The following is a 13,594-nucleotide window of genomic DNA, read 5'->3' on the forward strand; positions in this document are numbered from 1 at the left end:
TGTTTTACACCAGGGCTGGGCTAACTGGGATGCATTGGATGCTACCTGGGGCTGCAGGCACCGAGCTCAGCAAAGCAGGATTCTGGGTTATGCTGTCTGCAGCCTGTCCCAGAGGGAGACCAGGCAGGGCAGGTGGTGACAGAGCCTTATTGGCATCCCCAGCTGCTTCCCTGGCCCTTGGTGGAGGTGACCCCCAGCAGGCTGAGGACAGCAGGGCTGGCATGGGCTCAGCCTGGCATAGGTAAGCTCCTGCTGGCAGCCATGGAGGTGGGGCAGGGTTGAAAAAAAAGCCATGGGAGGCAAAGCAATGCATTGGTTTTATCATGGCTTCCGGGTGCCGGACGTGGGTGACTTATGGGGTGCCAAGGCCCACAGGTGCTTCTGCCCCCCTGTGCTGACCTGGGAGGTTGCTGCTCCTGCCCTGTGCGGCTGCGATGTGCAATGGGGCTGCCTCAGTGGTGGCACTGCTGACACCACTGTGACACAGCATTCCCCATCAGGCTGCCACCTCCAGGAAAGCTGAGCTGGGCTCTGCTCCCAGTGAGGCACTGGGCAGAGTCTGGGCATCCCCGCTTGGGTTTCTCTGTTGCTGTTCCCCTGCCAGCTTGGAGGATGGTTATCCCAATTCTGCCCAAAAATAACACCCTGATGCTAGCAGGGCTAAGTGTTGGTATCCTCCTGCCTGTATCTGGCTGCTCCAGTGGAACGACTTCAGCTCCAGCCTCCAACAGTATGGTTTGGTGAGCCGGTGCTGGGGGTGGGTGATCCCCAGGTGCCAAATTGAGCCACACGGACGCTCAGTGTTGGTGGTGTGAGATGATGCGTGATCACATCGTGGGGACAATCCTACAGCATCCACCGGGCTGGGCAGCACAACCCGTATTTGCGTTCCCAGCTGATACCCCAATAGGAGCTCAGAGACACCCAGAATCGTGCTGGATGCGTCTCTCGATTGCCTGGCTGTTCTGCACACACAGTAAGGACATTTTAAAGTCATCCATCACTTCGCCTGGGGGCTTCAGAGGAGGGGTTGCTCCCATGACACCGCGCTCGTTGCTGTGGGGTGAAGTAAGCATCTGCTTGCGTGCGGTGCACCAGACGGAAAGCTTGTCTGCATCTCAGCCCACCTGCTGCCTGCCCCGGTGCTTGACTCAGCGTGCTGTGAATATCGTGGTGACGGGCAGCCTGGAAATGCTGCTGGAGCCTGGAAGTGACGGCAGGCATGACACGACCCTGAGCTGGTGGCTGTGGTTGGTGGCTGCGTGGTCTCCGTGTGAGCGCCACGGTTTTGAGGAGGTCTGGCTTAACCCCTGCAAGGAGGGGTTGGGCTCCAAAGGGCTTTGGACGCCTCCTGTGGGCATTTGTCTGGGTTGGTTGGGGTGTTTTCCATGGAATCCCAGTGCACACAGCATGGACAGGGCTGGAGGTGGCCATACGCTGAGGTGGAGCACTGTTCTCATCGGACATCTTTTGTCCCCATCTCCCACGCCAGTGGGTTTCTCCTTCTCTCCCACCAGCACACTAACTTCAGCTCCCCACAAAGCACGGGTCCTCTGGGGACACTCTGCTCCATCTTTATTGCAGAAGTGGCTCCTTGGCCCCCTTTCCCCCTCCCCATCATTCATCCACAATTCAAGATATTGAGGTGAGTGACCAAACCTCGAGGCTGGTCCCTTTGGGAACCCTTTGACTTTGGGTTTGGGCAACCAGCCACGATGCCTTGGTGACCCCCGTCAGGGAACGCGATGTTTCTGTGCTTGAGTGCATTTAATGTATGGTGGCTTCGCTGGTGATGTGAGAATTAACAAGATGCCAATATACTACGGTAACATGGCCCAGATAAGGCTGGGTGATAAGCTGTGCTGATTCACTTGCTCTTAACCTATGAGTCATCCTGTGAGTCAACAGAGCAAACAACGTGGAAACGTCACCCAGCAGGTCCTAAAAACTCAGATTTTGTTCATATCAAGAACTGCAAGTGGAATAATTGCATTGATGTTCCTTTCCAGGGGAAAATGTTTAATTTGCAACTGCACTCACACAAATAGAAATAGAAATCAGAGTGCTCATTTCCTTACAGACAGAATTTTGGTATTGATCTTCTTTTTAATTCTTTTCTCTGAGCTTCTAAAATTGCTTTTCTCGACACACAATCGAAAGAAAATTCTTCTTTGCAAAGTGTTGTGGTTTAGATTAGACATCACAGTCATTTTTTGGGGGAAAAAATGAAGGCTTCAAGCAGAGTTGGTGCATAAAATGGCCACCAGTGAGCTGATGGGAAAGGCCAGCAGGTGTGTGCCAGCCATGACAAGGCCATGTGTTGGCTGAAGTCCCCCGTGGAGATAGCACTCAGAGGGCCAGCTCTGGGCAGAGGTGCTGGGAGGTCTCATTCCACCTTCATTTAGATTGAGGAGGTCAAAGATTGGACAAAGTCTTGGTGGCTCAAGGCATAGAAGAAATGGAGTTTTCCCCAGTCCTACTGCCCAGGGAATGAAGGATGGTGGAGAAGGATGGACAGACCGTGGGGCAGGAGTGTCGTGCTGCAGATTGCAGACTCTGTAGCCAATGAGAGGAGTGGGGTGTTGGGGGTTGTGCTCACACTGCTGGATCCCCCTTTGACTTGCAGGGCCAATGATGAGTTTTCTTCTCGCCTTACAGGAGCACAGCAGGCAGAAAATGGGAGGCCTCCTTCACACTCTTCCTGGGGGCTGGCAGCCACCCTCTGCTGTGTAGAGGACATCAGGCAATGCCTTTGTGCAGCCACCAGTGCTTGCTGTCCCTGTTTCCATGCCCAGAAGCAGATCCCCGTGCTTGGCCAAACCCAGCACCCAAGTAGCACCCAATGGGCCCAACAACCAGCACTGTTGTCCTGGCCACTTTTCTTCCCACCAGCTCCTTCACCCACCCAGGGTCCTCCTCCCCATGGGACACATCCTTCAAAGCTCTGTAGATCTTTTCTCTGATGTTACCCTCTCATTAAACACCAGCCTGGCCCCTGGGGTTTTGCTTTGCTCCATGCCCTTCCAGGGTGCCCCCAGCTCCACCCAGAAAACCTCTCCCATCAGATCATCATCTGTCAGAGCACAGAGCTCTGTGTACCAGCTGTCCCTGAGTGCTCTCTTGACCCTGATGTTTGTGTCTGAAGGTGTTTCCTGGGGACCACGTAGCTGTGAGCCTTTGGAGAAATGCCCAGAATCTCCTCCATACAGCATCCATGGAGGGAAATAGTTGGGGAGAGGAGAAAACACTCTGTTGACCCGAATTTGAGGAAGGCTAAGGAATTAGACCATAGGTTACAGAGGCATTTTTAGTAGCATACCATGCGTGATATGGCAGCAAACGAAACAAGGACAGGCAGGGGGGTGAGTGGGTTTATATCCTATAGAATAACATGGCTTTGGGTTACTGTGGTCCTTTGGGATGAATTGGAATGTGAGGTTGACAGAAAAGTGGCTGCATGTGAGTCCTGGGGTGACCAGACCCCATGGACACAGTTCTGCTTTGTATGTGCAGAGCCAAGGCTGCAAGACACTGCAAGGCTGGCCTGTGCTCAATGTTCTCCAGGAATGTGGGTCAGCAGGGCTGGGGAAAGCACAGAGCAGGTGTGCATGGGGCTGTGCTGAGGATTGTGATAGGGAAAGCAGCTGTATCAAGGCCAAGGAGCGGTGGGGAGGACATGGAGAGAGGGGATCTGGTGCTGACTGTGGGACTGGGAAGGTTGGGTGCTCAGGTAGGACCTAGGAGAGGACCTGGGTACAAAGAAGTGAGGAAGCTCATGAACATCTTGCCTTGGTGACCCTGCTTTGGTGAGGGGTTGGTCTGGATGATCTCAAGAGGTGCCTTCCAGCCTCAGCTCTTCTGGGTTTCTGGGACTGAGCTGGGGAGCACAGTGGCCTTAGGTGATGGCAGGGAATAAGGAAGGACCTGGGGGGCAAGAGGGTCAGGGGAGCAATGCGGAGATCAGGAGATGGAGGGTCTTGTCTGGGACAAGGCATGAGGTGTGTGGGGTGAGCACAGAATCTGGGGCCGGCAGGTAACAACTGAGGTGGCAAGCTCAGTTGGGGTGGGAAGCTCACAGTGGTGGTGGTGTGGGAACAGGAGTTGTGTCCCCAAAGAAAGGTGACCTGGCCCTGGCCTGCGCAGTCCCGTGCAGGCTTGGGGGGAGTGGGGGGGCAAGACCATGTGTTGCAGTCCCATAGGAGGGGGTAGGGGCGTGCTGCTGAATGTGCAGGTCCCGGGCGGCTATTCCTGGAGGCCCCCGCCTGCGCAGGCAGATTGGTTTGCAGGGAGGTGACAAGTGCCAGCTCAAGCCTATAAAAATCTCCAGCCCCTGTCCTGGCTCAGTGACCCGATTCCCCCCTCCCAGCACAGCCGTCCCGCAGCACAGCCCGTCCCTTCAGAGTGGAGATATTGGATCCAGAGTGGAGGCTCCAGATCCAGATCAGGGACCCCAGCTTCAGAGCTAAGATCCCAAGTCTGGAGGACAGACCTTTGGTTTGGAGCAGGGACCCCCACTGAAAGCAGAGATCCCGGAGCGGAGACCCCAAAACAGCCCCTCGGCTTTGCAGCTATGACTGGCAAAACGGCTCCAGCTGCTGCAAAGAAAGCACCAGCCCCAAAGAAAGAGCCAGCACACACCCCAAAGGAAGAGCCAGCGCACAGCCCAAAGGAAGAGCCAGCGCACAGCCCAAAGGAAGAGCATGCCCCAGCCCCCGCTGCTGAAACACCCCCAGCCCCCGAGCATCACCCCGATGCGGAGCAGCCTGCGGCCCCTGCAGCTGAGCACGCTCCGGCCCATGAGGCTGAAGCGACTCCAGCCCATGAGGAAGGATCCCCCCCGGCTGCCCCGGCTGAAGCCCCAGCCCCAGAGCCTGTGCCTGAGAAACCCAAAGAAGGTGAGGAGGGGACTGGATAGTGAAGTGGGGAGGGGAAGGTGCGAGGATGAGAAGGGGACACATATGGGTGAAAAGTTGGGGCATGAGATCAACGGTGATATTCTGGGAGGGGGGTAGGGCTGGGGGGGTAGGGTGGGTGGGCTGATTGCTCCCCAAGAGCCCACAGCCTGCCCTCACTCCGTGGCTTTGTTGCAGAGCCGCCCAGCATCCCCTTGTCCTTGGCTGTGGAAGAAGTGACTGAAAACTCTGTTACACTGACCTGGAAAGCACCGGAGCAGACAGGCAAATCGAGCCTGGATGGATATGTGGTGGAGATCTGCAAAGATGGAAGTAGGCTTGGGCTTTCCTGCCTCGTAAGCATGAGAGTGGGCAAGGTGCTGCAGAGGTGTGGGACGGAACTGGGTGGAACTTGGCAGCACCTTTCTGTGCAGCCCATTTTCCTTTCTTTGCCCCAGATACTTTGATTTAAGTGGTATATATATTTTTTTCCTATAAAGGAGAGGGTCATCTCGCTGGCTTCAGCTGTTGGTGGTCTCTTTAGCAATGGGCTGGACTGCAGGGGTTTAATGTCACTTCTGTATCCAGCTCAAGGCTGGAGGAGGGAGCAGCAGGCCCGTGGGGGATGGTCTGGTGATCATGAACCTATGGAACTGGGACAGGCATACAAGACCATGGGAGGATAAAGACACAAATCTCCCATGTCTGCTTAAAGGAATGGGGATAAGATGGGGGGACGAGAGGGGAAAGTGTTCTGCTGGGTGGCATGAGAGGCTGGCATGTATCAGCAGGCAAGCCCACCCCCAGGAACATGGGGCTCAAAGAGCCTGGAAGGAGGATAGATGCAGAGGATGGAGATGGGTTGGTGGGCGGCAGCAATTAGCTGCGGTTCTCCGGTTGCATGGCTTGTTGGTGGAATGAAGGAGGTGGGTGAGATGTGTTTTGGGTGCTCTTGTGAAGCCCTGCTTGGCCTTGGGGTGAGAGCGAATGAGGTGTGTGGGGACATCAAGGGGAGGCTGGGGCTGCTGGGCTGGGTGCTGGGTGAGGCTGGAGCAGTTTGGGAGATCCAGGGGGTCCATGGAAACTTGACCTGTGGCCTTTGGCCGTTCAGCTTGTGGCAGGCATGATCAACACAAGCAAAACTACAAGCTTGGCCAGGGGATGCTTTCTGTTGGGCTGGAGGCTGGGGAAATAACTGGCTTGACAGGACCTGTGAGGAGGTCCAAAGATGCAGGCGTTCCTGGAGGAAGCTGGCTAACAGCCACCAAAGGTCATGGTTTTGGATGCTCTCCTAGCTTGCTTTGGCCTTGGCTGAGTGGCAGAAGAGGAGTAGTCACTCAGTGATGGCCACGTGGGCTCTGAGACTGCTGCATTTGGGCTGGTACAAGAACCTGGGTGGCCAAAACATGGTCAGATTGGAGTGAAGGTAGAGTAATGCCAATGGCAGGTGATGGACAGGCCTTACCCAATGTGGAGAATGTGCAGGGGAGCACGGTAAGCCACGGCAAAGGATCCTCAGGATTTTAAAGATACGCTGGCAGGGTGGTCAGAGGATCTTAACTACTTCCAGAAATGCACCTGGAATGTCAGCAGAGCCCATGTTTGTTGGCCTAATGCCTTGCAAATTGCCTCCTGCACAACAGTTGACCACCTGCCAGCTGGTAACCCACACTCCTTGGCAGGGTGGGGAGGCCAGGTGCCTCAAATCTGATGACATGAATCTTTCTGCTTGTGCCTTTCCAAGGCACAACTTTCCAACCCTTTCCAACCTTCCAAGGGTTGTTTCTCTGTTTCACTTCCTGGGGTTTGATCTTGCTGTCTGGGGGGTGCGCATCCATCTGGCCATGCTGCATCTGTAGAGCCTTGCTGGGTTTGTTCCAGGTACGGACTGGACAGCTGTGAACAAGGAGCCTTTTCTCTCCACCCGCTACAAGGTCCAGGACCTTGGCTCTGGTGAGAAGGTCCACGTGCGGGTGAAGGCCATCAGTGCCAGTGGCACCAGCATCCCAGCTACCTTGGAGCAGCCAATCCTCATCAGGGAGATCACCGGTAGGAATTCGTGCCATGCAGTATCCTCGTGTGCCTTGTCAACAGGCAAAGAAATTGCAGCTCATCCCTGCAGCCCAATCATCCTCTGCCCTCTCACTGTTGCAATCCAGCCTTTGACTGAGATGTTATCCTCCAAAACAGGGCCCAATTCCCCCGGATTGGGATGGGAATGGCGCAGCTTCCTGACCTCAGTGCACTGATCTTGTAGGTGGGAGCGAACCGCACCCAGAACACAGAGCCCCGTTCTCCCATTTCATTGCAGTGGCTGGGAAACGGCCTTGCATCTCCTCTCCTTGCGTCTCTGCTGTGCCAGCACATCCCTGTTAGGCAGCAGGGTCGGAGGCAGCTTTGTTTATATAGCTGAGGAAAGTCGAGAGCTGGCTGTGTGGACATTGGGAACTCTAATCACGCTGGACGCGCTAATGAATGGCTTGCTCCCATGCTTAGCAAGACTCGCAATCCTACTGGGGTGCAGCAAATGTGCTGAGGTTGATGGATGATTGCAAGGCTGGTTTTCATTTAGCTGACAGGAAATATATTTATTTATCCTTTCTGGGGAATTATTAGTGCACAAGTTTTCCCATGACTCAAAGAACAGAGATTTTTTCATCAGCTTAAAAGTAGTATTAATGGCAGCACGAGCTATTGCAGGAACTGCCAGCTTTTTGTAGGAAAGGACTTGGAGAAGGCTTCCAGCATCTGGAAAGGGTCCTGTAGGGCTGTGCGTGTAGCCTGTTGGGTGCTGTGTCCAGAGCTCTGCCTGAATCCTCTGGGGACTGAAGCAGAGATATCACAGAGGTGTCTGCCAGCGGTGCCATGTTCACCTGCAGATCCCATTTTCCTTGCAGAACTGGGGAAACCGAGGCACAGGGACTGGGATGAGATGCCAGGCGCACAGCTCAGGTTTCCCGTTGGCAGTCCCACGCTGCACCACGCTGCCTGTTCTGCTGTCATCACTGCCAGCTTTTTCCCAACCACGTGTGCCAGCTGAGAGTAAAACCCAAAGGGCTGGAAGATCCATGCGCAACTTGCTCTGTTCTACATCTTTTCCTTTTTTTTTCTTTCTTTTGCTGTCTGAAACTCTATATTGGCATATGGCACTTTCCAACTTTTGCATTTCATCTGAACCACAGCTTGCCACATGCTTTGGCTGTGCTGAAAAACAAATGACCCCTCCCGAGTCCACCCAGTGCTGCTGGTGCACATTGGGTGCCTGAGTCCGTTCGTCCCCATCCTGTCTGTCACATTCTGGCCTCCCTGTTTTATTCAGGATTGCATCTTGCAGCCCTCTTTGGTACATATACAGCGTCAGATGGGGCTTTAAATAGCAGCAGTACATGCAGCAGGGATTTTAAGAACAGGTGGGATGAGTGGGTTTGGGAGGCAGAGAGAGAGATGGGGAGAAACCAGCCGAAGATTCAGTATCTTGCAGGGAATTAGGGCAAGGCAATGCCTTCCCAGCCACATGCACACTCCGTCTGGGCCACTGTCCCAGCCATCCCTGTTGGCTGAGCTGGAAGAAGACACCCATGAATTAATGTTCCTCCAAGGAAATCCAATTTCTCTGCCCTGCTGGGATGAATGAGCCCACGCAGAGCACCAACACGTGGATTCCTGCAGCCAACAGCTGTGTGCACAAAGCAGAGACCTCCCCAGCTGTCAGCAGGGCCATCTGGGACCATCGGGCATCTCCCAGCCCTCTCTGCTCACAGCTGTTGAGGCTTCGCCTGCTCCTGGTTTAATTCTGGCTGTCGCCCTGCACGAGCCCCCTCCCCAGAGCTGAGCTCCAGCACGTTTAATCCAGGCAGAGACACACAGCTCTTTTATGAGGGGCTCACGTCAACCCAATGCCTCCCCAGAAGGATTGCTGGCTCCGTGCTGGTTGAGTTACACGGCTGCTATTTTCACCCTGGGAAGGAGGCATGCACTCCATCGGCATTCTCCAGTGGTTTTCTTGCTTGTCTTTGTTGTGTTCCCTTGGGGACATCAGCCTCCATTTTCTAGCCTGGGCTTTTGCAGCTCTGCTGTAAGAAACTGTGCACCATCTTGTCCTCTTGACAGCCCTGAGCCTCTGAGGAAGAGGTCCGCCAAGCCTTGCCCTTGCTGGAAGTTGGGTTGTGTGTTCCTAGAAATTCTGCTGTGTGAGCTGGGACATAAATGGTTCCCAACCAGGAGATGCTGCCCACAGCTTGCTGTCACGTGGGCTCTGCTGGTTAACCCACACCGGTTGCCATGGGCAGGCTATAAAGATGGTTTATCGTAGTGGTGCCATTGCATTGCAATGGACAAGAAAGTAATTTTGGAGTGTTGGCAATGGGAAGCACGGTCCAGGAGATCACAGAATAGTAGAATCATTAAGAAAAGACCACTAAGGTCATCTGGTCCAACCATTAACCCATCATCACCATGTCCACTAAAACCTTGTGATGAAAGGGAAGAGTTGCTTTTGGGGAGGACATCCTGATGGCCAAGAGCAGAATGCCTGGGATGGGTTTGTCTATGTTTGACCACATCTATGAGATGCGATGAGGCTGTGAGCTGTGATTTCCTGGCCCCACTGTTTGACTTTCTGGTTCCCAGATCTCCCAAGGATCCGCTTACCTCGCCATCTGCGGCAGGTGTATGTTAGGCATGTTGGGGAGGCCGTGAACCTGCTGATCCCTTTCCAGGTATGTGGGTGATTTGGGGTTTAGTCCCTTGGATTTGCTCACCCAGGGTTGATTTCCCCAGTGACCTTCCTAGCCAACGTAGCATGCCCCATTCTGCTATGTGCTAGCTTGTCCTGGTCCCCATGTCTTACGGGCTGAGAAGGGTGGGAATTTCTCTCCAATTCCTGCCTAGCTCCCATTGGTAAGTGGACAACCCCAAACAGATGAGGGCATGAACTAGGTATTGCTGCTGTCTCAGCTTGTGGTTCCTGTTCAGGAACCTGGCTTACAGTGCTGTGGACCCAGAAACTCAGTGCTGGGTGTCCTCCCAGGGAAGGCGGCTGTTTTGGAGCAGGGTAGACCCAGGGCTGTGTGAAGAAGGTACTGAAAATGATGCTGGTGGGACGAGCTGGAGTCCATAGTCCATCTCCTGGGCTAACATTACCTGCTGTCTGTGGCATCCTCAAAGCATCTCCACTACAGCATCTGCTGTGGATTAAACCCACCCCTGAAACACCTCCAAGCAGGGGGAAGCAAGAGACAGAAAGCTGTCCCTGCAGTGAGGGACTTGTCCACCCCTGTCTTGTAGGCAGCTGGGAGCCTGTGCTGGCTGTGCTCCAGGGGTGAATCAGCCATGGATACCAAACGCAAACCCTTAGCTCAGCAACATGAGCACGGCTCTGTCTGCAAATCTCTTGATAGGCAAATGAATTTGCTGGGTGGGGACTTTAGGGACGGATGATGGGTGGTGATGGGGATTCGCTATAGTTTCTTCCCTGGGCCCTGCTGGATGGGAGAGTGCCTGCTCACTGCAGGGGAGTTGGACTAGATGACCCTCAGGGTCCCTTCCAACTCAAATGATTCTATGGTGCGTATCCAGGCCATGGCTGTGCCTGGATGAAGTGGAGTGGCTCTGCTCACCCTGTTGGGACCACATCCTGCCGTTGCTCTAACCTACCTACATGGGTTCCTCCAGGGAAAGCCGCAGCCCCAGGTGACCTGGACCAAGGACAACCAACCCCTGGACACCAGCCGGGTCAACATCCGCAACACAGAGAAGGACACCATCTTCTTCATCCGCACGGCGCAGCGCAGCGACTCGGGGAAATACCAGCTTGCAGTGAGGATAAATGGAGCAGAGGACAAAGCCATCCTGGATATCCGAGTGATTGGTACGGCTACCGATGGGGACCCATGGCGTTGTGCTGTGAGAGGTGGATCCGGGGCTCATTTCTGCCCTTTGGTTGGGGGTAGCTCCTATAGGTCTGGGTGGTATGGGACAGGGACAGCAGCAAAGCAAGGGCAAGGCCCTGGGGTCCTTCTTCCATTGCATGAGGAAATCGCTGTGGGGGTTGCAGGATGTCTACCAGCCCATGCCCATAGCAGATCCTCACCTCTCGTGTGCTGCAACAGGGTAAAAATGCATTAAAAATGAAGAGGATGGACAGAGCTTAGTATTTGTGGGGAGCAAATGAGGACACAGCCATGTGAGTGTTTGTAATTGCAGAGCGGCCCGGTCCCCCCCAGAACCTGAAGCTGGTGGATGTGTGGGGCTTTAATGTGGCCCTGGAGTGGAGTCCCCCAGCAGACAATGGAAACTCTGAGATAAAGGGCTACACGGTGCAGAAGTCAGACAAGAAGAGCGGGGTGAGTCCGGCCACTCCTGTGCCTCACGTACCCCAGTGCTGGGGCTGCACCCCTGGGTTCCCTTTCCTTTAGGCAGCCTCCAACCGCTCGTTTTTGTTTTTCCCCCCATCAGAAATGGTTCACGGTGCTGGAGCGCTGCACCCGCACCAACTGCACCATCTCCGACCTCATCATAGGCAACACGTACTCCTTCCGTGTGTTCTCAGAGAACGCCTGCGGGATGAGCGAGACAGCAGCTGTTGCTTCTGGGGTGGCTCACATCAAGAAGACAAGTGGGGATGGGGAAGTGGTTTGGGGTGATGGAGTGGGAGGGAGGGATCCTGTCCCCATCAGGGCTTCCTTGGGGTTGGGTCAGTGGTGATGCCTCTAGGCTGGTCACCAGGATGAGCCCTGCAGGGCAAGACTCTCAGTCCTTGGGATGGATGAAGTAGAAGGTTCTGAGGGGCCTGGCCTTGGTCTGACCTTCTGCACAGAGCGAGACAAGCATCACCTTGTTGGCTCACAGGCAGGAGGCTGCATCAGCCCAGGACTGGGCATGGTTGGATGAGCTGAGATTTATAGACAGGGCTGGTTGAACTGAAGGCCGAGCCCTCGGGTCGCTCTAGATGCCGCCTAGCTCATGTGAGAGAGCAGAAGTATTTTGGGAGGCTTGGGGCTGGGCTCACATGGCTGTGTGATGGTCAACCAAGGATCCCAAACTCTGCCTCACCTTGATTTCATTAATTTCCTAGAAACTGTTTACCAGCCACAGAAGATCCCCGAACGGGACATGATGGAGCCCCCCAAATTCACCCAACCCCTGACAGACCGAGCCACCACCCAGGGCTACAGCACTCACCTCTTCTGCTCCGTCCGGGGCTTCCCCCAGGTCAGTGCTCCTCCAAGGGCAGCATCGCCTCTGTGTGCAGGCAGCCACCAGCTGGGCTCTGCAAAGTGGCTGGAAGTATTGGGAGATGGCTGGCCACGTCGAATGAGGGCTGAATGGAGATAGGGTCTGCAGCTGCCCTCTGAGTCAAAGCAGGGCAGGTTGGGGAGTTTCTGCACAGGAAGGGGAGGTTGGTCTCAATTCAAGCCATGTCCTGTTTCCTTCCACTCTGAGAGAGGAGCTGTGGATGGTGGTTAGAGCTCCAGAATGGGTGTTTTAACTCTACAAATGGCTTCTGACAATGGATCCCATCATGGCCAGTGGCACTGGGAAGGACCAAGGCAAAGCAGAAGGAGATGGCTATATTTTGGGGACAGTTAGATTTCTCATGTTTCTCCCTGCTTTAAAAATAAGTCAATAAATGAAACCCTTCTGCCTCCTAGCCCAAAATCATCTGGATGAAAAATAAGATGGAGATACGGGAAGATCCAAAATACATAGCAATGATCGAGCAGGGCGTCTGCTCCCTGGAAATCCGCAAGCCCAGCCCCTTCGATGCGGGCGTCTACACCTGCAAAGCTGTGAACCCTCTGGGGGAAGCCTCAGTAGACTGCAAACTTGATGTGAAAAGTAAGTTTGACTGAGGAGAGAGAGGAGCAGGTCTCCCTGCCTGCCTTCCACTGCTGTCACAGTGGTGCAGTTTGCGCCTCTTTTCTGTTGGGTTTTGGTGGAGGAGGAGCTGAAAGGCATTGGGTTGCTCTCTGGCTTCTTGGGTTTAGTCTCGCAGCATCCCTTGCTTTTCATTCATGGCCAAAAAGTGGGCAGAAAACCAGAGTCTGTAGATGCAAAGGAGCAGAGATGTTGGCAGAGGCTGTAACGGCCGCTTGCTCCTCACTGCGTCCACCATCACTTGTGTCCTAAGTCACCCCCAAGCCACGCGTGCCAAAACTGCTTCACTTGCACCTGGGGTGCCATGATTTATGTCTCAGGATCCTGCCCAGGCTTTCCAGCTCCCATTTCTCTGCCTCAGCAGAGAGCCCAAACCTTGATGACAAGCTTGTCCTTGTGCTGGGGACACAAAGCACCTGACCATTGCCTAGGCTGGAACATGGTGTCATGGGGACAAACTGTCTGGGAGAAGGCAGTGCATGTGTCAGCTCTCAGAGCGTGAGTGCATGGGGATGCTGTGCATAGGTGTGAGCACACTGAGAGGATTTGTCATGCCCAGTGCACATTTAGATGTCATAGGGAAGTGAGGTGAGGGGATTTCAGGGCCTTTACATCTCCCATACTTTCCTACAGTGCCCAAGTGAGGACAGGTTGGAGGCTGAGACGAAGAGTGAGGTAGGTTGGGACTGGGGCTGAGGGTGGATCCTTTGGGGATGGAGCAACTTGTGTATCCTGGACTGGCCCTTGCCAGCTGCTGATGAAGCCCTGCTTGGGGACTGCCTCCTCCCAGGGCTGGAGATGTGCTGGTGGGGAGAGATGGGAGA

The 13,594-nt window shown here is 54.5% G+C and overlaps 1 protein-coding gene across 1 annotated transcript; it reads left to right on the forward strand.

Annotated features, from left to right (window-relative positions):
• Positions 1–4,570: 4,570 nt before the first annotated feature.
• On the forward strand, positions 4,571–12,745 carry MYBPH (myosin binding protein H). Its single transcript, XM_042836371.1, has 9 exons — positions 4,571–4,895; positions 5,091–5,225; positions 6,774–6,941; positions 9,522–9,610; positions 10,566–10,761; positions 11,097–11,236; positions 11,349–11,508; positions 11,968–12,104; positions 12,545–12,745. The coding sequence occupies exons 1-9, from the start codon at positions 4,571–4,573 to the stop codon at positions 12,743–12,745; spliced, it is 1,551 nt and encodes a 516-aa protein (XP_042692305.1).
• Positions 12,746–13,594: the final 849 nt, after the last annotated feature.

The sequence above is a fragment of the Centrocercus urophasianus genome, unplaced genomic scaffold, assembly GCF_019232065.1.
Source record: "Centrocercus urophasianus isolate 14NV4802_14NV808 unplaced genomic scaffold, USGS_Curo_1.0 seq_6, whole genome shotgun sequence".
Taxonomy (NCBI): domain Eukaryota; kingdom Metazoa; phylum Chordata; class Aves; order Galliformes; family Phasianidae; genus Centrocercus; species Centrocercus urophasianus.